Here is a 26,536-nt window from a genome sequence, read left to right as displayed (position 1 = left end):
GGCTGTTGAAGAATTGAATCGTTACAAAGTAACCTTGGTATTACATGCATAGTTGAAACGTGTTGGTTCTGCAGGCACAGATGTGCAAATAGTTATTTAGTTGTTATTTAGCTGTCAAAACATAAAACGCTTTAAGAAACAAATTCGTGACGCTCACCACAGGCAGTTAGACTGAATAAGAATCAGAGCAAGGACACACACGCACGCATGCTCACACTCTTCTACAATATATAGACATTTCAATTAAAACACTTCAAGTGTACCTGAAATCCACATTTAAGTAAAAGTGCAGATACCTGGCAGCGAAACTTACTCCATTACAAGTTAGAAGTCGCCAATTCCAAAACGACTTCAGTAAAAGTCTTAGAGTATCTCATTTTAACAGTACTTGAGAATTTTACTCATACTGAATGTAGGCTCAAAGAAGAACTATTCCTCAACACCTAAGAGACAAGTCAGTGAAAAACAAGAAACTGATGATTTGTGAGGAGAGCAATTGCATGAACACTTCAAAATTGCAACAAATCATGGTTGACACCATAACCTACATCTACTACAAACAAGCTCCAGTGCACGTAAGTAAACCAAAATCCTTCAAAAAGGTCTCTTCAATAAAAAGGATGAATAATAATGTAATGGAAAATTAAAAAGTCAAAGCCTTTTTGCACTGGAAATGCTGGTTTTGGCCTCATCACCAGCCGCAGTCATGTCCTCATTTCACATATAAACCACCAGCGATTGACAACTATCTGATAATGCACTGGCATTCACATAAAGAAGCCACGTTGACAAGTTTTACTAAGATCCAAATCCACAAGATATAATACCTTCAATGGCAAAAATAAAACCCCTGCAAAAAAGGTCCCATGCAAAATGTCATGTGTAATTACATTAGTCATTACAAATGTATAGTAGAGTAAAGAGTTCATATACTAATTCAAAATGAAATCGAGTGGAGAGTTTCTAATATCTTTAATACTCGGTACAACCTTAAAGTAGCCAAAAATATACTTAAGTACAGTAACAAATTACATTTACTCCAATACAACACAAGTCATATAGTACATAATCAAAAAACACAAACTTACATGACCGCTTGTTATGTCTAATGTCTTGCTGTTCTTGTTCATAAACAGTTTGGCGATGACCTAACATCTTCTGTGTTCCGCAAACATGAAAAAGTTTCTTTGTCTTTTTTAAACTGTCTTACACAGTCTTGCTCTCATATGTAAACCCTTATGTCATGCATACTTTCTTTTCTTTCTCTCTTTTATTCGATTTCAACCAAAATGCAGCTGCTAATGACTGTGGTCAGATCAAGAATAATCACATACACCTGTTCCAACTCTGATCCACTTTTTTCCTTCTGAGACACTTATTGCACTCTTAAAGGTTTTTGCTCACATTCTTTACATATCTAACATGTAGACTGAACAAGAACACAGTGCAAAGCACACCATGGTACACATATGAGCGCACAAACACACAAGCAGACACTTGGAGTGCTGGATTCTTGCTTTTGGTCTCGCTAATTAAAAGTTGAAATGCTCTGGTTTGGCTGACAAGTAGAGAAGCCCTTATTTTTGACCACATGTTGAGATCAATGCGTTTGAACTGGTGCGTTCTGGCTGATTAAGTGATGGCATCATTGAAAAGAGAAGGTTTACAGGAGTGACCATATGGAGTCAAATGATGTGTATTTGTGCAGTTTTGTGAAGGCTGGGGGTATTTTGGACGGCAAGGGACAGCAACACACCGCAACTTTACTCCGGCCTTATAAACGGACCCTGCTGAAATTTGTCGTCTCATGCCGTCTGATGACTTCATACTTATTGAACCTCAAAATCATGCCAGTCCAGCTGGTCTTTACGAGGCCATTCCATCCCTAAATGTTCCAAACATTCTGAGCGCACAACCCAATAAACAGCAACTCTAAACTGTGACTGCGTGTGCCTGCTTTGAAAGAAGGAAAACGCTTTAGTGAAGGAGAGAAGAAAAGTTTAAAGAGCACATCTTGGATTAGCATGAAACTGAAATGTAGTTTAATGGGGTCTCTTAAAGGTTGTCTGTGATGACAGCTGATTGGCTGAAGAATGATGAAACATGATTGACATTGATAAGGGGTGTGATGGGGCGACACAGATTGGAAACCGCTTTGGGTGGCTGTGCCAGTATGGTGCCAGTGCTGGGCATGCTTAAGCCAGTTAAAGGTTCTAATGTGGCAGTGGTTTCATGGTGGTTGGCTTTGAGCAGCAGGAAAGGGAATAAAGAGGCATATAAACCCGGAAGAGAGAAAAACAGGGCAAGAAAGCTGGACAGAGAGAGGTAAAAGCAGTTCACAACATTAATGTTTTACATTCTGCATTCAATTTCTTTATAATTTCGAATCTAAACGTAATAAATTGAGTCTGCTTTCGTCATATAAATACATCATATACCGTATATAGTGTCATTCTCACTCACTCCACTGTTTCTCTTCATATACCAGGGATTTATTTTACTTCCTAAATATTGCAATATTACTAAATATGCTTTAAAAGCTGCAGTACAGTGTGCAAGACTGCAAAGCAAATTGCAAAAGAACTTGACAGCAATGAAGAAATAGAAATCCTTTTCATCTAAAAAATTCAGCAGAAGATGTGAATGGATGATTTCTGCCCCAGCATTTTGAAAAACACTTGAACTTGTTTCCCAAAGATACAACGTGCTCTCCTGACATGTGTTTCTTTCCTTCTTTGGCAGACACACAGGCGTAATGACTCACAGTAAAACAAAACACCACACCTTTCATAGTCACCCGATTGAGTACTTCAGCGATCACTCACTGTCGCTAAAGCTGATCATAAAATCTTCAAGTCCTCACAACTCACAAAGTTCTCACAATGTCAAATATAACACACTCACATCTGCCGGGGATTCGTGTGTTATTAGGATATCGAGTATTCAATCAGATTCCTTGAAGTGTTTCATATCTGAGCTTGAAATGTGTGCTGTGAGAGAAAGCTCTTCCGATGACAACCTTAAGGAAGAGAAAACAATGTTGGTGTGTACATAAGCATGCACGTGATCTCTCTCTCTCTCTCTCTCTCTCTCTCTCTCTCTCTCTCTCACTTTCTTCAATCCCTCTCATCCCCCCTCCATTCATAAAATATCAAACAGTCCAGGTCCCGGAATAGGGCTGCCCTGCGGCAACCTGACAGTGTGGATATTTTCAGTAGGTCCTTGTGGTGTTTTTGCAGGTGTCCGTGAATTCGGAGAGCACATATGAGACAGTATAATTCTATTAGTCCTATAGACAGATATCAGTATTAGAACCATACTTTGCCTGAGGAACACAGAACAAGAGTTTGTGTGTGTTAGCATGTGGTGTTAAACTCGAACTGGAAAGAAAGATTGACAGAAAAATATACATCAAAAAACATCTGTGTACCAGCATTATGAAGCCTTTGGTCTTAATTTATTGAGGCCAGCAGTATACCATTACATTAAATTACACGCTCAAAAACATCTATAATAAGACTCACAGTGTGTGGGGCCTGTGTGTACGTGGATTCATTTGTTTAGAATTTCAAGGATGATGTTGCTCATACCTCTTTTCATTGTCTCTCCATTCTCATTTTTACTTTCCAGATTGCTTTATCCTGGGAAAAAAACAACCCACAGTTAACAAGAGGGCCAAAAATGCAGAGTGATATTTTGCTTTGAGTGTTCAGAAATAGGTTTACATTATTATTGCTTTAATAGATCTTGAGATGTAATTTACTTTCAAATATTCAATTTGAGAACGTTTTAATAAATTAACAAAGATTACATGAAGTTCAATTTAACATTTGATAATTTATACTGTGTATCTTAATGGTGACATTTAGACTTTTGACTGTATCTCAGTTGCATGCCATTCCTTTTCAAATAGTAATATCTTAAATTCAATCCCTGTTCGAGCCATTCTTCTTGAGAGTACATTTAGTATTTTTCTCCCTGTTCATTCCTTTTCCCACTTGTTTCCTCTGAAAAGCTCCCTCATTCATGATTTTATTGCTTTTGGATTGAAATCGTTCTCGCTATCACTTCTCAAGAGAGTTAAGTTCCTTAGAACAACACCTGCCCACTCTGTTTCACTGCCTTATCCTTTTTTCTCCAACTTTTCATCTTATTCTCCCCCACAAATCTGACCTACGATCTCTTTCCCATTCTCTATTCAACACTTCCTCTTTTCCCTTCGCTCTGTTGGAGGGAGTCGTTTTCTGGTACTTCATCCGTCCGGCGCTAATGTTGTCCCAAAAGGTTTTGGGGACCCTCTGAGTGATGTTCATACTCCCTGCTGTGGGTCTACAGAGTGAGAAACCCTCTAGAGGCAAAGGTGAGTAACTACCACCACATTCTTCATTATCAACACTTATAGTTTCTCTGCAATGGTTCATCAAGCTTTCCTTAGAAAACAGTTTTACAACTTTTGTACCCCCCACAGACCCATCAATGGGCTCTTAGCTCTTTATAGACATCACATGAGAAACTGATATCATAGAGGATATAATTTTGTATTGTCAAGTACAAAATCAAGTACAAAGTGACAGAAATCTAATTCTGCCTGGTTACTTTTTTCCCCTTTTTGCATAAAGGAATGCATTGATGAGCTAATTACACAAATTGTATTTTTATGGCTAATACATTTTTATATTAGTTTTTACATAGCAAAACATCAAACATTACTGCTTTCAAAGGGAAAAAAACACCACCCTTAAAATACCACATAAATGATAGCTCAAGCTTACTGTCATGTAATTTCCAAAAGTTCTCTCAACAATTCTGCCCTACAAAGGCAAAGTGCAGAACATTTGGTCAATGTATCAACATTGCAGTAACTGGCTGGTGTGAAAACTTTGAAGGTCATTTTTCTCAGTTTCAGTGTTTGTGTAGTTACTGCACACTGCCTAGGCAGAATTCTCTCCTACAGTCCACTACATCACCACCACAAAATACACAAAATATATAGGCCTTCACACTATATAGGATCAAGAAAAAATGCACATAAATTAATAATAATATTATCAAAACAAAAGAACCCATAAGTACCAAATATCATGGACAATTGGTGTGCCTGTGTGCTTTTGTTGTAATTGTGTTTTGTAAATGTGTGAGGGCTTACTGAATTGTTCATGTATTGTATCAGCAACAAAAAGTATGTGGAGAATTAAGTTACATTAAAAAGATTAAAAAAATATATATTAACTGAAATAAATTAAAAGTAATTTTGTTAAAAAACTTTTTGAAACCCTACAAGCAAACTATTAAAATAAATACATTTAATAAGAAGGGTTTTGAAATGCCTGATACAAACATGTGGTTAAACATATTAGAAAAATAAATAGTATGTATAAATGTAGTCAACAATTTGTTTGCAGATTACTGGTTTGATATTTTGGCCTGTTTTAAAATATAGCCTACTGTTCTGAAATGAACAACCTGGGCTAAGGATCACAAAAAACTGCATACGTTTGCTGTATCCTTCAAAATGGATCAATAAATACTTTTTGCTATAATAATACAATTAAGACACCTCACCTGAGGAGCCCTTAAAAATTGCTATGGTTGTCATGACACGCTATCTGTGTTTATAAAGTGATTTTTTTCTGTGCTAAAATGATATACAATTGTATAAATTCAATTTTTCATTTAACCTTTCTGTCTGGAATAGCCTACTATTTTGACAGTCAGCGATGCTTCCTTCCCTTTAATAATACTCACATACAAACAAAGTTGACCTCTGCCCACGTGTATCGTTTCTGCACTCTCGCGTGACAGGTCGTCTAGCGCGGAAATCCAACGTAAATACTTTGTGTGAATGCGTGTCGGCGTCTGTATCCGCACCGCCTCATAAAAACTGTCATAAATATGGTAAATACATCAGTGTAGATGGTGCACGTTAAGAAATGCCACCTTTTTACGGGAAGATTAACTTTATGAATGGGTTTGTGGGTTACGGGTGGTTTAGCGAATGTCATTTCATTCAGGAATGATTTGCTTATATTCGCGAGGATGCCTCAGTGCCCTCAGACTGGCAAATGGTTCCGATATCTTTCTTTTCCTTAAATACATACACAACGACGCAATTGGGGTCCGTCCTGCCCGTCTTTCAAAGGCATTTCTTATTCTTAACGATTTTCTTCCTCCAGCGTTCCTAGCGCTGCCACTTCCGCTATAAAGCCATTGGCTGGCTGCCACGCGGCCATTAGCACTAGCAAAATAACTGTTAACAATATGGTGCCCAGACACAGAAATTCTGACTCTCAAACCAGCCTTGAGGGTTTGCATCCAGCAAAGCCAGAGGTCACAAGGCAAGGATTAGTAAACAAACGCATTAGACTCCAGCGCATCCTAATGCAAAAGGCCTACATGTGTAAAGTGATGTAGGCTATTGACAGCATGAATCAATCCAATTTCATACATGTTCCCTTGATCATTCTGACCTGGAAGATCTTATTTTACACTTTTCATGTTGTCTGTTGATTGTATTCGTTTGTAAAACTGAATTGTAAAAATGTTCTGGTAAACGAAGCTGTAAATTAGTCTACATTTAGTTCACGGTTGAGTTATTTACACAAAGGGCTGTTAATTGCCCACAGCAGGATGAAAATTTAGGGCTATGAATTTTTTTCTCTGAATTACATCAGCAGGTAAATTGGGTTATTATGAGATACAAGGCCCGTCCTTAGGCGCGTGTCATCCCGTTCACTGAGAGCCCTCGTGCATTAAATGTGTTTCAGATAAGTTAAAAACGAAAGTATGCTTAAAATGCTTGTAAAAGTATGTGTAATGCCATAAAAATAGGAAAGGACCGGCTAACCGTTCATCTTCAGTCCGAGATCCAATTTTAGGGAAATGGGTAGGCTGAAAGGTTCTCCTGCTTGTTGTACCAATTCTTCAGTGAGAAAATAACGCACTGCTCGCATTTAAATGATATTCCACTCACTCCGAATACAGTATTGAACAGGACCTTTAGCAACAGGCACGTTAACAGTACAAATAAAAAAACATTTTTTTTTCGTTGTGTGCTGTCTTGTGACTCAGTACTGAAAATCAAATGCGAAATCAAAAGCCAATCTAAAGTGAAAAAATATCAAAATAAACCCTGCTATTGCAAAGAACAAAAATCTGAATTTAAGCGCAATATTTAATTTAATATTCGCTGCATAAATTGTAGTAATTTCCTCCCTCAATGCTTTTATAATAATATGAACAGTCGCCATAGTAAACTCACATTAACTTTATAGCTAAAAATCATATTGTGTGTTCTTAGAGCCTATTAATGACACTCTCTATTGCTCTTATTTGAACATTTATGTTAATATGCATATCGTAAACAAATATAGTAATAGTTATGGCTAATAAAAACAAAAATAATTGTATACAATAATAATAATTTATTTCAAAGAAAAAATTGTTTAATATCCCGTACTGTAAAATGCATTACACATGTTAGTTTAAAACGAAAATCAATTTTGTTTCACACACTGAGTTAAAATATTATGTATGTTTTGAGAGTTTAATTGTACTCACTATTAAATATAATTTACTAAATTGTAATAATTCATTCTGCTTAAAATATTGCAATTACTAATGTAACGTAGTATTTTTTTACCCAATCGGATTATTTTTATTAGATTTTTTCAATATTCCGCTGTTACTTAATACAAAAATGTGCAGGCACAGCTCTGTTTTACCACGGCGACCACTTAAAAGGCTATAACATGAATTTGATATGAGATTATCCTTAGGGTATTTTCTTTTTCATGTTATTTCAAGTTGTAAATCATCGGACGCCAATTCCACAATTGATTATGTACAATGTGCTATAGTCTAAACCAGAGACTCACGGTTACCTTTAAGTCCCATTAATCGACTATGAAATGGGTGTTTTTTTTATTCAAGGAGGGACGCTAAATTGTACGAACACAATAAATAATAAAACTGTGTTAAATGTCATTAAATGCATGCTTCCCGTCCCATGCAGCATGTTTTTCTAACGAACATAACAAATCAAATAGGCTACTGTTCATTTACGATAAGTGTATCCTACTATAGCGAAGAAATGTTATTCCTGAAAAACATATTATTGTGCATTTTGTAAAATGACGACTCATTTGTAATTTTTTGAGCATGCAATATTGTGCTTGCTCTCTCAAATATTAGCTATACATTTTATAATATTGTTAATTTTAATCCATGACCGACACTACAGAAAGTCAATCCTCAATGTACATGCATGTAAGACTGTTCCATATGTCCTCAACGGAAAATAATTCTCCAAATGAACGAACAATAACAAGGTTTCAAACAGCTCTGGTGAATTCTTACATGTATATAAAAGTCAAATTGCTTTTAAAATATTAATATATAAAACAATGTAAGACTAAAATTGTTTTTCCACCCAATGTACTGTTTATTGTTTCTTTATTTTTTTATATAAATAAATAGATTAGTTTAGTAACTAAAACTAAACTTAACTAAAAATATTCTGTCAATTATTTGAACAATAATAGAATGATATATAATAGCAAGTATTTGTTTAGGGAATTGATAGCACCAGGAGATTGTCTAGTTGTAAAATTAGTGCTTCTTGGGGACTTGAGAAACCGTATCTGTCTCACGTCAGGTTAGCTTGACATGGCTTATTACTGGCTTGAATAACTCCGGCCTCACGCAGATACAGGCGTAGATTTAGTAATAATTCTACATGATTGGTTCTCGTGGGCTGTTTGGGGAGGTAATGCGGAAGCATGTGGAGCATGTGCAGCCGCAGTGTGAAAATGCTCGCAATGCCGTGAGCATGACTGGAGTTCACTGAGCTCCAGATGATTCATTCAGTCAGGGCGCTTTACCACATATGGGCGGAACGCTCTCCACGAGGGGATGAAACCCCGCGTGCCTATTGGCAGACATCGTGCATGATTGACGTGCAGTAGCCCCGCCCCTCTCATACCCTGGTTATTGGCACTTTAACGAATCCATGACACTGCCTCGGTGTCTGTGCGCGTTGACAGACCGATGAGACTGCTTCAAATAGACTGTCGCTTCATTTTCAGGGTCTTTGGCCTGGAACGCTTTGTAATGTCACCTGGCCCGTGCTAATTAGCTACTGAGACGGACTATTCTAACTAACGGAATGCTATATTAAGTGCTGTTGCGCATGCACTTCTGGTGAACTTCTCTCTCTCTTTCTGCGCGAAACGGACAATCCTCGGTTTGTAGCCATGGCTGAGAAACGACGGTCCCCGTGTACGATGAGCCTCAAGGCGCACGCATTCTCGGTGGAAGCGCTTATTGGCACGGAGAAAAAAAGAAAGTTGGAAGAGGACAACGAAAACTGTTTCGAGGAAGAAAACGAGGTGTCGAACCTGACAGAAAGTTCGCAAGCCCAGGGTGGGAGAACTTGTTCAAGAAGTTGCGAGATAGACTGCCCTAGCGACGAATCCCGTAAGTAACTGTGTTCTTGACATGTACAGACCTTAAAGTATAACTTGGTTATGTATGTTGAGTGGTAAAAACAAACCGATACTGGGGGAGTAACTGGTCCAGTAACAGAAGCTGAACATGCACACTGAGACTGTCTCTTTCTTTAAATTATTAGCCGATATTATATTTTTAAACAAATAGGGAAATGTTATTAACATTAAAGAGAATACTGTGTAAAAATGACAAAAAATTCAAACATTATTTAGTGGAAAATACGTCTGTAAATTTGTATTGGCAAGCATTGTCAAAAAAAAGATGAGGCATACAGTAAAGCAAAATAGCATAGTAATGAGTCTCATAAATATGGGCACTAAGAAGGGGTGACTAATCTATTCTGTTTATGAGTTTGGCCACAATCATAAACACTCAAATTACCAATTGTGAAAAGCGTAAATACAAATAAGTGTTGTGCTACAAATGGAATTAAATATTGTAAATATTTCCAATCTTTATTATATTCTTTGAATATATGAAAATATTTATCAATTTACCATCAAGCATAACGGTCAGTAGATTATAGCCTTCTACATTTATAAATTTGATTTATATTTAAAATGCGATAATCAGGAAACTAAATAATTTCCGTGGCTACAGAAACAAAAAAGGCATATTATAGGGCGGTAGTTTATAACAGTTGCTATCCAAAGTATGTTTTATGTAAGCTTTTCTATTTCTGTTTAGCGGATTCAGAAGATGTGTTGCTGGATAGCCCCAAATCGGCATCGCAAGGCTCCCATGTCCTCGGACAATCAGGCACGAGCTCCGGGGAGGAGATGCGCGTGGACCTCCAGGGCTCAGACCTATGGAAGCGATTCCACGAGATAGGAACCGAAATGATCATCACTAAAGCCGGCAGGTGCATCACCAACACACACCTTCCAGCATTATAATGTTTAACAATAAAATAAAACAAATTGCAGCAATAAAATAAATTATTTTCTTAGCCATACGCAAAATGTATATTTGGATACTGGTCTTAGATTAAAAGTTGTCAAAATCAAGTTTTATTTCTAATAGCATACAATAAAACAGTAGCCTTTTTTATTTTTGCATCCAAAACGCATATATTAAATAAAGGCCGGTAACAAAACCAATTTTCGCATGATGTTAAAATGAACTTAAATGAATTATGCGAAGCTAATATCAGAACCAGGTAGGCTAATTTATATATGTAAATATATAAATATTCCGAAGGTCGTTTGCATTTTGTTTGAATTGAAAAAAACTATAACGTAATTCATATTTGTATTCCAGGCGGATGTTTCCCGCAATGCGGGTTAAGATTACAGGTCTAGATCCTCATCAGCAGTATTATATCGCTATGGATATTGTTCCTGTCGACAACAAACGGTACAGGTGAGCAGTTTAAGAAATGTATATTACCAGCTGGGCTTGTTTAGCATTTTAGCGAACAAATGAGAGATTGTGTTCCAAAATGCGAACATAACAATGAACATTTTGAACTAACCATCTCCACAAATGGCACTTCAAGACATTGTTGACATGTTCACCTCAGCCTTTTGCGATGCCCTTTTGGGCGCGTGACCTCCTGGACCTGAAGGTCATGCGACAACTGCAGTCAAAACAAATTCATAGAGTGTTAATTTATGTCGGACCGCCCTGTGTATCTGAACATTTTCTACAGCTGTGTGAAATGTATTTTTGCTGCTTTTTAAAAGGTACGTGTACCACAGCTCAAAGTGGATGGTTGCGGGAAACGCAGATTCTCCGGTCCCGCCTCGTGTCTACATTCATCCTGATTCCCCTGCTTCCGGTGAGACGTGGATGCGTCAAGTTATAAGCTTCGACAAACTTAAACTGACCAATAACGAGCTGGACGACCAAGGCCATGTAAGAACGTTTTTATTTATATATCCAAAAAATGTTGCTAAATAAAAATAGCAATTTTAATACATTTTAATTAGGAGAACGGCATAGGCATGGGTTTATTCAGGCAGACTTTTATCAGTTCGTTATCAGACCTTCATAATTTCCTTTGTGATCCTGAAATGAATTAAATGTTCTAATTAGATCTCTTTTCATGCACCTCATTCACACATGCAAGCCATTGTCGCCCGGCGTGCATTTTGTTTTGCTGTATTATTTTAAAGGCACAAACCAGTTGTAATGTTGAGGGTTGTAAACAAACTCAATTGAAAGCATCCCCAGGGCGAGGCAGTTAAAGGGCTGTTTGGCCTTTGAAAATTGAGGCATGTGTGTTTTTATTGAGGTAGAAAACTGCTTTTGTAATTCCTCAGTTTCCCACTCTAAACACGGATGCGCGATGTAATGTTTTCCAGATCATTCTGCACTCCATGCACAAGTATCAGCCCCGAGTCCACGTCATCCGTAAGGAGTGCGGGGAAGAACTCTCGCCCGTTAAGGCAGTTCCCACTGGGGACGGTGTCAAGACATGCTCCTTTCCTGAAACTGTCTTCACAACAGTGACTGCTTACCAAAATCAACAGGTAACTTTCAACGCAACACATTCTCTCATAATGGTCCAGTGTATGGTTTGGCAAATCATAATATCAGCAACCGAGGGTCAGATTGGCTCGAAGTTAAATGAAGAGAAAATTGTAGGCCTCAGTGCTTTTTTACTTTATTGGGTTGTATTATTGCAGCTTGATTTTTATATAACAAATGCACATGGAAGTAAAGCGTATCTGCCATAAGAAAAAACTATTTAGATAAGTCAAAGCAGGCCGGGCTCAACTGGTCTTTGAGGTTTATGTACAGTTACTGCTCCAGAGAGAAACTAAAAACAGTTTTAGGAAAAGCTTTGATGTGTTGATATATAATTGAAGTTATTTTAAGAGAAATGTCATTAATATTATTCAATAAAACACTATTGCATTAGAAGAAAGATGCAAGCAAAATTGCATAATTATTTTAATGCATAAAAACTCATTTGCTCTGGCCTCAGGTACAACCATGAGATGGAAAATCTTTATACAAGAAACCTTTTGGCATTGGGCTGCTCACAGAGCCTTACTTCATATTGTAACAACACTTTTCTTTATAAGAAACTTGCTGAACTTTCTGTTTTAGGTCAAATAACCAAGTTTACATTTATTATTATTTTTGATTGATTTACATGATATATTATTAAAATAATTAAACAAATTGCCTAAGGCAGCCAGGTTTTGAGAGCTCTCGCTCTGCGTTCAAAGATCAAAGCATAAGAGAAGGACATAGTATGCAGCACCCCATAAAGAGCAATTTATTTATAAAAAAACGAGTTACATATGTGTTTATTTGGGGATATTTATTGACATTCCTGTGCCTATGGTTCAGAAGCGATGGATGAATTGCAATTGTGGGTTTTATTAACCCTGAGGACGATCTTGCTTCGAGCCTTTCCTTCTGCTCTTCCTTCATTTTAAAAGGTTGACATTTTATTAATATAAAAAACTGTATATTAAATACTGTCCACATTGTTGGACATTATTATGGTCCTTGTGATTTGATGTAATTTAGTTTTTATTTAGATTTTTGTTTGCTGACACAGATTTGTACCAGATATGTCATAACTTGAAATCTTATCAAAAGTTTTAGAAATGATGCCACTTATAAAAACACAACACACATGGTGTCTCTCTCTTAAGCACACACACAGAGAAGCAAAAAAGCATATAAAAAAATAATCCCACACACATTGCATTGTGGGATAGGGGTCGCTTGTACTAGGTCAGAGAATTTGGCATTACAGGTTTTGGGTCAGTAAGGAGAATGTGTTTTGTGTGTTTTACAGATAACAAGACTGAAAATCGACAGGAATCCATTTGCAAAAGGCTTCAGAGACTCAGGAAGAAACAGGTAAATAGTTATTTTATAGTTGTATACAGATCTGTGTTACTCGTATTTATCCTGCTCTCTTGTTTTTTATATGCAACAAAAAGGTTTTCGTTCGTTCTCATTTTCTGCTTCTTCTGACATCACTGTTATTTCAGAACATTCAGACAATAATAAAGGATTATCAGATAATTGTTTATCCAAAAGGGAAAGACGTCTTTTAACCAAACAGAAAATACCACCAACATTCCAGTGACGTCCAGACAAAATAAACATGAATGCAGTGTCCCGTTAAAAGCTGTTACTCCATGCATAAAAATCCAAAAACATTTACAGAATAAAAATAATCTCTGTCTTCACGTAAAACGGGGAAATAAATACTAAACGTGCAAACAGGAAATGAAGGCAGTGCCGAATAAAGCTCGAGAACTCAGTGGGGAGGTTTTACCCCGCTCATTATTTTTAAACGAGCGGATTTTTAACACCCTGCTAAATCACATTAGACCACATACATCCACTTCTCCGTCACTCCGCGAGGGCTCAAACTGCCCTTAGGCCGAGCCCCGTGGCTCAGCGTTACAGGAAAAGTTAAAGCAGTTTGCTAAACAAACTCGGCCACTTGATAGCTCAAGTGGTGTGGCTGATAAAAATGGGACCAAAACAAGTAAAGGCATCTTGTGTGAATTATCGCCTGAGTGGTACTGTGGAGGGGGTGGGGTAACGTCCACACTAACAAGGAGCACCGAGCACCACCATTACTTCCAGAAAAAGCAAGAATATACCCCCCTCTCATTTCTTTCTCTCTCCTCGTAAAGCTTTAACTGTGGCTTCCTGCACTCTATGTCTGATCCCAGCGATAAAGCTATGTGAAAATAATTATAGCCTTTCCGTCACACACACACACACTTTATGTTCTTCATTACCTGCTCTACTTTACTGCCTAAATATATACTGATAAGGAAAGAGCCTAACGCTAAGATGGCTGCCAGTTTTGGACGCGCTGTTGGAAAGGTTAGCCAGCTGCAGGGCTTTGCTGCTAACTGAATTGAGAGCAATTTCGATTTTACTAGGAAAGTTACTAAATCACAATTGCCTTCTTTTGTTCTGTATTTGTATGTATATTTGGCATGCCTTTATACTGTATTTAATGGATAGTTGTCATAAAATGGGTTATGTGTTGCAGGATGGGACTAGAGGCTTTGGTTGAGTCATACGCATTTTGGAGGCCCTCACTCAGGACTCTGACATTTGAGGAGATTCCTGGAATCACCAAACAAGGTACTTCATTTAGTATGTGAATGTTTTTTTCCCAGATTTGACTCATTGTTACATGTTTTTGAGTTTGTTTGTTTAATGGATTAATTCATGATGAAGTCAATTTAAGTCAGCAAGGAAAGTCATTCACAACAATTCCTCGATCTGGCAATATAGAGAGTCCAAAAGAATATTCAGTGGATGAAATACAGCACTTGTTTTTTCCTCATTTGGAAATGATTGAATCAATGAAAAAGCTTGGCAGCATGAAATAAACTTTACAATATGGAAGATTCACACATGTTTAGAGTTTTATGTGTGTGCACGTATATATATTATTTATAGTTGCATTTTTAAAATCCTTGATCTGCAAAAAAGACGCTTTTGTGTGTTGACATTGTGTACTATTGTTTACAGGTGCAGCTCCATCCCATGGTGTGGTCGGGTCCTCAGCGCATCTGCTGTCTTCATCCTCATGCTCTTCCCCTACATTCCACCTAGCTTCTGGGGCAGGGCCAGTGTGCGATTACTCCGCCTGCAGTCGAACAAGCCACCCACTTCATCGCTATGCCCCGCCTCTCTCTGCAGAATCCTACAGTCGATTGGCTAGTCCAGTAGCAGATGCCTTTTCCACTACAAGAAGCTCCACTTATGGGGCTGAGAGCGAGGCTTACTCGTGCACACAAAGCGGCCTGCCAATCCAGATCCACAGCATGCCAAGCACAACCTCCCAGCTTCAGTACCTAATGCCCAGCCATACTCATAATGCCTTCTCCACCAATCAAAGCACACAAGGATCTTATAATGGGTTCCGCCTGCACAGTCCATATGGCCTCTACGGTTACAACTTCTCCACTTCTCCCCGACTGGCCACCAGCCCGGAAAAGGCAGCCGCCACGCAAAGTTCATTCCTAGGCTCCTCCCCTAGCGGAACGTTGACGGACAGACAAGTTTTATCCACTGTGGATGGTCTTCACATGCTCAGTGGTAGTCAACAGAATATTTTTGACTCGAGGACTTTGGGGTTGACAAGCTCCGCCTCCCAGGTAACAGCACACATGGCTTGAACTGTGAACCATGAAAAACCTATCCAATGGACTTTATAGACAAGAGGACAAAACTGTCATAATTTATAACATGGTGGACATTTCACTCTCGCAAAAGGATGTCACAAAGAGAAAGGGAAAAAGAAAATTGAGAGAAGTCTGCAATCTCAGTTATGTTTTGTGGAAAGATCACATTGAGGATATTTTGAATAGTAATTCTGATTAACTGAATGCAGAAATGACCATTATTGGACATCAGGGTAAGAGAAGTGCCTGGAAATTTAAGAAATGGTTTTAACACCCACACTTTTACACACGCATGGTTACAGCACAAAAAGGACGAGTTAAACAAATGTGAGTATGTCCTCCTCAGCTTCTTATGGACACTGAAACTATTTGTGGCACTTAAGATGAGTGCATGGGAGCCAAAAAACAAGACATGATGTCACAAAGGAGTAATTATCAATGAAGAAACACAGGTTTAAAATCGTTACATTAAAGTATTTGTAGAAATGAAAGTGGACAATCAGCTATTGAATGTTTGACAGACATTTGACTTTTTCAGGTTTTCACCGACCAGCGTCCACAGCTGTTAATGTGGTTTAATCTGAAACTGGATTAGGGTTGGAATAAGGAAATGTGGCCTAGTGTTTACAAATTCTCTCCAAGTTGAAGGGCTTTTGCTGGATCAGCACTGCTGTCTGGTGTCTTGGAACGGACGGAGCAGAAGGAAATCTGATCCAGGATGATAATTCTCACACTTTATAAATACAACCAAAGAGATTCTGCAAAAGAATTATAGTCCTGCCATGAGATACGTGCTGATTCCAGGTCAGCTCTCTTCTACTGTCCAGGATCCAAGGACTGTAAAAATCACTTTTTTAGATTTTCCTGTAGACACGACTGTCTTTTTAATGTAATTATTCGCGAATACGAAGATGAATATTATTAATACTGTGTAAAGATTTCACTTGCACTTACACTATGGCAAATATAATACTTACTTTTTAAGTGATGGGCTTCTTGCCGGAATGGCCACAACAGATACTTTCTCCATGTTTGAGACCGGTTGGCCTGAGAAAGAAAGATATTTGAGCCAAATAAAATATATCAATATGGTAAAGGATAATGGAGGAGTTTTGTGTTTGTTCATGCATTTGTGTGTTTCAACATCAGAGGCTTAGATGAGTTCTCTTGGGGTCAGGCAAAGGTTCTGAATGCCTAGCAAATCAAAAATACCACCAGAGGCTCCGAGGTGCACACATGCAAGCAAACAGTGATGCATGAAGACATTAGGTGTCAATGTTCTTTTGGCAACAAAACCAGTATAACAGTTTAAAGCCGGTAAGTGTAGTGAAAATTGTTCAAGAGCTATTGAGCTATAAGTAAAAAGTGAGGGCATTTGCCACTAAGAGATCAAACATGTCAGCAACATTCTGCTGTTTATGTGAAAACCATAAACAAGTGTGAAATTACGTGGATCGTCTTCATGCACTTGCAATAGGTTTCAGAGAGAGGGAGAGAATTGATCTGCAGCTTCACATAGAGTTTCTGAATTGTAATATATACAACAAATTAGATACTAACAATTTTACAACTTTATATAATACAGAAATAGTAGGAATATTTTACAAGCAGTCTTGCGGTGCTATGGTAGGACTAGCTCATGGACTGGATTGACCCACAGCATGCGTTCTGCACTTCAGAACTACTACGACACCTGTCACAGACTGAAGGTGACAGACACACAACATATGCAGAGAGAGAAGGTTGTTGAGTACTTTTTTATTTTAGAACAGAGGAATGGTTGGCTTGCTGTATCTGACTAACAGGTGACAGACCCCCATGGTTGGCAAACCTTACAAACGTACAACCATAACCTTATAAACACTCACAAAGCATTACAGGCTCATTATCAGTAGATATGTGAACATATTAACACAGAGAGAGAGAGAGAGCTTGTTTATTTTTCATGATTTTCATATCCAGGCATAAAGTAACAACTTGGCTACAGATTAAATTCCGATGTATTGGCTGATATAGCTTGTGTACTGTCCAATACTATTTTGCCATGTCTACAAGTTGGCATAAGGGATTGTGTTTCAGTCCCTCTGTGCCCGGCACTAGTGTCTCTACCAAGAGCCAATACATAATCCTTTCAGTCTTTCAGTTTGACCCACATGAAGTGTTTTAACATCATCTGACTTTGTACTGATAATACGATTTGTCAGTGTTCCGTAACTGATAAAGCATGGCAGAATACAGATAGGTTGTATAGAGTTTATGTTGTATAGAACACATTCACAATGGAGTGACTAGATTGTTTCTGATAACAAGCAAAAGAACAGGTACTCGGCTAAACTTGTCTCTCCAATATTTCGAATTTAGACTGCGATACCAAGCTCAACCACTAGATGTCAATGTACCATACGGTTTCTTAAAAGGTGACCAAACTACAGGACCCATTCAACAAATTGTTTATTTAATAAAAATTTACATACAACAAAATTCAACAACTAATTTATTTAATAGAATCAAATACAGTAAAAAAAATATAAATTAATATTATCAAGTTAAATAAGTTCTGTTCTGTTATGATGTGCTATCATGATTTTATTGTGTTCGCTGTATTTTTTAGCTTTATATTACTTAAATGGTCAAGTCCATCTCCATCCCTCCCCCCACCTTTCGGAGCACTACGGTGGCTGACACAGAACTAAGATGTCGTCACGTTCTCACTGCTTTTTCGATGAAGGAGATAACAAATTTACGAAACGCGCTCTATAGAGCAGTTTGTCTGTTTAGGGCTACTGTAGAAACAACACGTAAGGGGATACCCTGTGTATGTAGATAGAAATAGCTCATTCTAAGATAATAAAAACATAACGCTTCTTTATGTAAGGACATACTGTAGTAGTTATGTATATGCATTTCTGTCAATAGATCCTCCAAAAAATTTTACTAAAACTATACCCAACTGCAGTTTTATTTGAAATTACTTGGAATGCACAATATAAAAACATGATTTTTGAAAATGTTAAAAATGCAGTTTTCTTTTTGCAACTGAACTCTTCATATTTTAAATGCTCTTTAATACATCTTCTTTATACATTTGCACATCTGTTCAAAACATTCAAAGCAGCATTACGTCAGAGCCCGAGTCACTAAAACCACAAAACAACTTTATATATAGAACATTATGCCTGACATTTCACACTAATCATGAATAATTCATTCGTCTTTAACAGGTCCTCATGCATCCATTATGGTTTTGGGAAGAAAGCAAGTCTTATTTCCATCAGTGCATTGCAGGCCACATCACAACCATGTTCTGCACCCGGTACATTACATAATCCAACATGGTCTGACATTTGACTTTAATCCCCATTGATAGTTAAAGTTTATTTTAGTGAGGAACCTCATGTTCTGCATAACTTATGACTAATAGAATACTCTGAACAGTAGATTTTAGAAATCTGTGTTTTATTTCTGGCTCTGTGTTGTGGGCGAGCATTCGTGACTAGTCATGAAACAGGTAAGTGTCCATAAATTGGCAGAGAAAACAATTTTTTATTTATTATTATTTGTATATAAAAATATGGCATTGCTATGATTCTAAATAGGTTTTGAAAAATGCACGTCATGCATAGTCATTATTATCATTGTGCAACAAAAAATATTTGTTTAGTACTGTAGCCTTTTACTATAAAAGATCATATTCTGATGTTCTAGTGTATGTTCTTACATTAAATAAATTGTTAAAATTGTATTGGTTACATTCTATACTTTTTATATTTGTTGCACCGCAATCTTAATTTTTCAACCTAATCTCATAGGAATTTTTAACTATTTTATTAGATGGCTACATTTGTACAAAATCATACGATTACTAGAAAAAAAGCTATAGAGAAGCCCCAACCTAAATCTACATTTACATTTAGACATTTGGCAGACGCTTTAATCCAAAGCGATTTACATTGCATTATCCTATACATTTTACATAGGTATCTGCAATCCCCTGGAATCAAACCCACAACCTCGCGTTGTTAACGCAATGCTCTTACCACTGAGCTACAGGAAAGCTCTATATGTAACCCTAACCCTAATTGAAAAAATGTGTATATATTTTTTACACATTACATACATTAGCGTCGTGTATATTTAAATGAAGCCTTATTTTGTGAATATACATAATTTGGTTTGATTGGTGAGAGTTGAATAGATTATAAAGCTATTCGTGCAACAAAATTTAGATGTGGAATTTCCACCAAGTGTAAATAGAACAAGTGGTCCAAGTGTGTGTGTGTGTGTCCACTGACATACTCTGGATATCCCAGGAAGAACACCTGTGTCGTCCTGGGTTGAGCTGTTGGTGGCTCATACATATGCATGTGGGGGGCGAGAGCCTCGTGTTGAAGCCGAGGGCCTTCGTGACCCGTTAATGGCCTGGGGAGTATTTGATGACAGTTGCAGTAATGTGACGCTGACTGGTGTCTCTTACGTTCATTTAATCTTTGTCATCAAATCCCACAATCCGTCTGATTAATGGGTTCAGTTCAACACTGTTTTCAGAACCTCAAATCTATGCTGTACCTTGATCTATGGCGATATTTTACTCTTATTTAACCGTAGGTAAAAGTTATGTTTCTCATTCCTCTCCCTAGCTTAGCAAATTCTTTAATATGCAACTCTCTGTGCATGTATGAGGTTCATAAATGTGTACGTGTGTCTGGGAAACTGATATCTTCTATAAACGTCTTCTCCGTATCTTGCCAGGCTTCTAAATCAAAGCTGAAACATAAATCATAACTAAGTTAGCCTGACCTAAAGTGCACCATCAGTCAGCTCTCATCGCAAGCTAGAACCTTCCATCATAAAAGACACAGTAACAGGTGTGAATTTTCTTTTTAATGTTTAACACTTTGTATTAAACTATCACAACTTTTCACTGGACTGTTATAACACTCAGAATGTATTTGTGTTATGTCAATTACATTTCATTTATTTTCCTAAAATGTACCGGTTTCAGATGGCAAGCTCATGGGCCACTTATCAAACATTCATTGGCCTAAAATTGTGATGTCAGTCAAGACCAAAGTCAAACGTCTGGCCATCCAGTCCAATAAGAAGAAAGGATAAAAAAATGGTTAGTTAAGACTAAAGGCAGTTTGCACACAGCTTAAATATTAACACTCCCCCAAACAAACGTCCAACTTTTCTCTTCCCATTAGCAGCAGAATGCGGAGGGCTGGCACCCACCCTCCCCGTTCAATCCCCTCCTTAATACTATGGCCAGACTTAGCACTGTCATTTATAGCACAGCACGCCATCAATCTTAATAGAAGTGCGAAGTGCAAAGAGCCGATGAAACAGCAACCATGATCACTATTTCAACCCGTCAGAAAAACGTAGGAGGAGGGGTCCATGTGAGAAAGGGTGGAAAGAGGTGAATGAGGGGAAGTGGGACGCTCGGGGTATAGATTATTGGGAGTTTGATAAGAATATCATTTTCATATTAAACATTCTGGTGCAAGTTGTTTCTTGACTCTCAATGATGTGAGGTGGCACAGTCAAGCGTGTGTCTATTTGTAAACGTGTATTTTTGTTCGTGGCATCTGTGGATACTAAAATTATTCATGAATGTGAAAAACAATTGAGACGTCAGTGTCAAGTATGTTGACAAAGTTGGGAAGTGCAAAAACACATGACAACTTATTCCCAATGATTATATTACAGTTTACTGATCAATATGAAACATTCACTCAATTTCTAAAGGCTTTATTTCCTCACAGAAATAAACATGCATAGCAAACTGGTAATTGTCAGACACAATGTTTGTGAAAACCTAAATCAATGTTAAAAAAATAAACTTAACAGAAAACAAACTTTTTTTTTAATTTAAATGAAAGAAGGCTATGAATTCTGTAGCATACAGTACATCTGATGTCTACGAGGTGCCACAATTTTAAGCTCCTCACCTCTAAATAAGTGGGTGTCCTGATGCAAAGCATTCTGGATATATGGACGGTGACCTTTGACTCTTGCATTCCTTTACAGGGCAAGGACGTAGTGATATGAATACACACACATAGATATAAGTGACCAATCACTTTAAACCTTCATGGTTAAAACAAGCTCAAGGTCACTCATGACATCTAGTGCCCTTACCAGCCTCCAACAATCACACAGAAACACTCACTCACGCACGCACGCACGCACACACACTGTCAAGAGGAGCAGGATGTCTTTCTGAACTCTCAAAAATAACACCTCATTAAATCTGTCCTGCAAGGTATGTCACCACTGAAAACAGCAATGACAATAGCTAAATAACTGACTACAGCTAATGCAACACACATTGTGACTGAACAGTTATTTATTGCAATGAGCCAAGTCTTTACTGCACCAAGTCTGATGATGAAACTGATACGGAGGACAACAAAACCATAGAAATAGCTTTTTTGGGCAAACTATGCAGAGGGTCACTATGTACTTCTCTCCCTGCCTTCTCTCTGGTGGGCAGTGAAGAAATCTTGGTTTATTTAGGTTTTTGAGAAGAGCTCCGCTTCATCCGGGGGTTCCTGGACTAGAGTCCACTCTCCCATGACAGATACATCAACGAGCCGCAAACTCAAACACACACACACACACGTCTATATACACAAACTATTCTTAACAACCAAATTTAAGGCCCCAGATGTCTATACCATTCTTCCATACTCACAATAAGAAGATGGGTATGTTATGTGTGTCTGTGACTCACAGGTCTTGCTTTGTGTAACCCAGATTCCCCGGAGTTCAAACTGCGATCTGATTGGTTGCGGTTCTGTTTACATCTGCAAGGATCAACACGGCCACCCATGCAGCCAGCAGCCTTCAGAGCTGTCAATCAATCGACACCCCTTCAGACAACTTTGTGAATGCAACAACCAATAAGAGCAGAGTTAGGCACCAGAAAATGTCAACTAAGCCTTACTGGAAGAAATGAGAGACGTAAAGTTGAATATTCAGGACCGTCCCTTTATTGTCATCAACTACTGCTGTCTCTCTGGTACGACATTCATTTAAATGTCAGTATTAAATCTTTTTGTTACATTTGAATAAATTGTCAATTGAAGCCGTAGTGTATAGTTTGCAATATTGAACAACTAACTACATCTGTCTATCATTGCTCGACAAGCAGAAAGTCACGCCACAAATGTTATGTTGAGCTGTTCCCCATAAAGCCAGAGTGTTTACACTTTTTTGGCGAGGTCCGAAGTAAAGATAATAAGCCTATCAATGCCTTCCTTATAGCTGCATGTGCAGTTTTAGCTGAAAATAGAAAAAAAAGTATCCCTTTACAAAAAGTATGATTTCATTGGTTATTTTTAAAGTACAAATCAACTTTAGTTGAGGTATTATCATTTTTTTATGTATTAACATGAACCATAAAGCGTCATTCATTGTTAGTTCATGACACTTTATGCACAAACTAAAATGAGCAAATTGAACCTTATTGTAATATGTTACTAAAATATTTTTAAACGGCAATATTTTATGCAACTATTATCCCTCACACCACAGATATCAGAGATTAAACTGTCACTAAACACAAAATGAGAATCTGTTTATGTTGCCATGATCTGTATATAGGCTATATGTTTGTACATGTGTGTTTATTATTTCAGAGATGGCTACTGCCCATCGATTTATAGACACACATGTACACAGAATGCAAGGGAATGACAACACTCACAAAGAGAAACTGTACACACATTTTGAACAGATACTTCTCTACAGAGAGACGATTGTTCGGCCTGTTTAAAAGTACCACTGTGCAAATGTGTGTTGTTTGCGTGCATGTGTGTGAGTTGAGCAGTTTACATTTAAATCAGCCATAATCCAAGAGACTGTCATGAAGGCACACACTGAACAGTAGTGAAAGTGGATAAGAAATGTCCCGCAGGACTACAGTTACCCGGTATAATGTGCACACACACACTTTCTCGCATAGTACAGTGCCCGTACTGTACAAATTCAATCCACTGTAACAACAATCAATGTGAGGATTAGAAAATCAATCCCATTTTCCAGGCCCATCTGTTCCAGTTAAATCTAGCTAAACAAACCAAAATTACAGCCAGGTGAATACAAACATACACAGTGAGATACTGTATTGGATGTTTGGGCCATTTAAATCCATCCTAATTATATACGGCTATATACAATTACTTAAAATAAATGTATGTACAGCACTTATTTAAGCTCTAACAAATGTTTTTAATGAAAATCCTATTCCTAATAAATTTTGCTTTCCATTAAAAAATAGATGTATGCCTTTTCTCTAGTTTTTGCACGAACCTTGGCCAAAAATATGTGAAATAGAAATGCAATAGAAAAACAAATATCAATTGCATATGAAATTTTATTTTATATATTTTTGGTTCTTCTAAATTCGAAAAATGCTTAAATATTTAACTGGCAACAAGAAACATAAGGTGCTGATGAGAAACACAGTTTTTTTGTGAGTGAGAGAGACGGGGCGATCACATCATTATTACTGGTAGCCGGATGTGCTGTTGACCCCAGAGGTCAGACACAAGCACGGATTATTTCCTAATCCCTGTGTATGTGCGAGCGCCGTTGTGAAAACATACTCTGGTATATTGTGACTTCAAGTAGAGGAAGAGAGGCTTTGAGTTCCACATTTTGTTTGGATTTAACTAGAAGGAAGCGGACCTAGGCAGACTGGCGAGACAAATTTAAACACAAGCAAAAGAGTTGACTTTCCTCCATAGCATAGCGTGCAACTATTCTGACAAAAAAAACGATAAATAATACAAAATAACGCAAAACACAGTGACAATATAGAACATCTATACTTTAGGCTATTTAATATTAATGTGTATTTCTAAAAAGTTTAATTTGTGTTTACCCAGTCACATACGGTGAAACCAAACATTATTCAGAAACCAGATATAATTTGTGTGTTTTTTTTATTAGTGGGTGCAGGACACTGCAGTTCCTTTATGTAAATGAGGATAACAATATAAAGTAAAGTGTGACATATTAATGAAACCCAAAATGTTAATTTATAAAACATGTGGGATTGAATTATTTAGACACTTTGTCTAATTTATTTCTTCAATTGCAAATGCGACCATTTTACACCTCAAACTGAACAAAATGAAGCATTGCTTGGTAATTGGTTGCCCTAAATTGGTATTCTCTACTTGTTGTTCGACTTGTTCTGGTTGATATGAGTTCCAGTCCCGGCTCGTGGTCCTTTTCCGATCCCACCCACTTCGTTTTATGTCCTCTCACTGTTACTGTACAAATAAAGGCAAAACACCAAAAATAAGTGTTAAAAAAAGATTATATGACATTATCAAGATGAATTCTAAACTATAGCCTATAAACTAGATAATGTGAGAAACGTTGAAGCTGTCTGAATACATTTTGGTTATGACAATGTTGCTTTAGGTTTTATTTCATTTAATGTTTTAAATGCGATTTTTGGGCGACAAAATTTGCAGCAATGTTTTAATAAACATTTTAATTAAATAATATATTAACTCAGAAATGACGTACAGTATAGTTTAACGTGTCTCTAAAAAGAGCATCTTTGTTTGCTCAAAAATGAACTCATGAGTAACGTCTCGGTTACGTATGTAACCTCTGTTCCCTGATGGAGGGAACAAGACGTTGTGTCGAAGCCGACAGATGGGGTTCGCCCTTGAGAACCAATCATCTCTGACTATTTTGAAAAGGCCAATGAAATTGGCGAATGAAATTTGCATGCCGGGCTCCGCCCCCGGATATCCGGGTATAAAAGGGGAGCCGGCGTGCTCATTCATTCACCTTTTGTGCTGAGGAGCCTGAGAGCATCTCGTGACTGCTGCAGCGGACGGCTATTGTCGTGGCAAGAAGGACACAACGTCTTGTTCCCTCCATCAGGGAACAGAGGTTACATACGTAACCGAGACGTTCCCTTTCTGTCGGTCTCTCGACGTTGTGTCGAAGCCGACAGATGGGGTTCCTATGGAAAACGCCACGGCACTAGCCGCGTCACAATCTCTAGCGAAGCGACGTTGACCGGCCTGGGCGAGCCACACGTGAGCGCTATCGCGAAATTTGTAACCTTCCAGTGGGCAGGCAGGGGCTCCCAGAGCTTTTGGCAAAGATGAGTAGCCCCTGCCCTCTGCCAACTCAGACGGCCCCATTGGCGAGGGCCATCCAGTCGTAGGGCTACTGGGTAAGCGCTGTTCCTTCAATGAGGACGTGCGCTACGGAGACCACTTCCCACCCTAGGGGGGAATACAGTGGAGACACCAACATGGTCTCACCAAATAGGGGAGAACTCATGGGAGGTATGTGCGGAATGCCGCAAGGTGGATGTCCACCTGGGGAGGTCATGGGTTGCCACGCGGGGAACCATCTCATGACGACATCTCAGACGGAACCACCCTAGTGGGGGGTTACTACGTGTGGGGCACTAGGTCCGGTTAGAGCTATATGTAATAACTCAGCTTGATACCCGGCCATAGGCGGCAGGGCTGCTCCGCCGAGCCCGCCGCCCTGAGTGCTATTGATGGATGGACGGACTGCCTATTCTTCACCCTTGGGGAAAGAAGGGAGGCAGCCCATAGCGCACTGGTCCACCTCAGAAGGGGAATGGCGCTATGCGCAGGCGTACGCCCCACGACTGCTGGTCTCACCTGCTGGCAAGACTCGAGCTGCCGACTCCCCACGGAGGTTGCAAGCCTCTGCGAGGTATAGCGTAGCCCAACCCGCAGCTCTACAGATGTCTGCCAGAGAGGCGCACTAAGCCGATGCCCACGAGGAGGTCACACCCCGAGCGGAGTGTACCGTCACTCAAATGGGCACGGGCTAGGATCGGCACGCCGTAGTGACGGCGTGTGCGACCCAGCGCTACAACTCTCTTC

The 26,536-nt window shown here is 38.4% G+C and overlaps 2 protein-coding genes across 3 annotated transcripts in view; one reads left to right on the top strand and one right to left on the bottom strand.

The window, feature by feature from the left end:
- LOC306906291 (uncharacterized protein) overlaps positions 1–26,536 on the bottom strand; it is an 88,146-nt gene that overhangs the window by 20,083 nt on the left and 41,527 nt on the right. The window contains exon 2 of one of the 2 annotated variants that reach the window (XM_079477561.1): positions 3,591–3,641. The exons of the other annotated variant lie outside the window; for it this stretch is intronic. The gene's annotated coding sequence lies outside the window, so the exon portion shown is untranslated. The remainder of the gene's footprint in view (positions 1–3,590; positions 3,642–26,536) is intronic. 2 annotated transcript variants of the gene reach the window in all.
- On the top strand, positions 9,013–16,735 carry tbx18 (T-box transcription factor 18). The gene is made up of 8 exons (XM_079477562.1): positions 9,013–9,474; positions 10,195–10,369; positions 10,768–10,869; positions 11,193–11,364; positions 11,814–11,981; positions 13,268–13,332; positions 14,492–14,586; positions 14,980–16,735. The coding sequence occupies exons 1-8, from the start codon at positions 9,252–9,254 to the stop codon at positions 15,627–15,629; spliced, it is 1,650 nt and encodes a 549-aa protein (XP_079333688.1). The 5' UTR covers positions 9,013–9,251; the 3' UTR covers positions 15,630–16,735.

Source organism: Barbatula barbatula, assembly GCF_947034865.1.
Source record: "Barbatula barbatula genome assembly, chromosome: 17".
NCBI classification, from domain to species: Eukaryota; Metazoa; Chordata; class Actinopteri; order Cypriniformes; family Nemacheilidae; genus Barbatula; species Barbatula barbatula.
The sequence above is the reverse complement of the archived record's forward strand: the minus strand, read 5'-3'. Positions and strand labels throughout refer to the sequence as shown.

Coding starts and splice junctions, on each gene's coding strand:
- tbx18 (XM_079477562.1), top strand. CDS start 9,252: ATGGCTGAGAAACGACGGTCCCCGTGTACGATGAGCCTCAAGGCGCAC. Junction 11,982..13,267: donor CTGCTTACCAAAATCAACAG/GTAACTTTCAAC, acceptor TGTGTTTTACAG/ATAACAAGACTGAAAATCGA. Junction 13,333..14,491: donor AGAGACTCAGGAAGAAACAG/GTAAATAGTTAT, acceptor TATGTGTTGCAG/GATGGGACTAGAGGCTTTGG.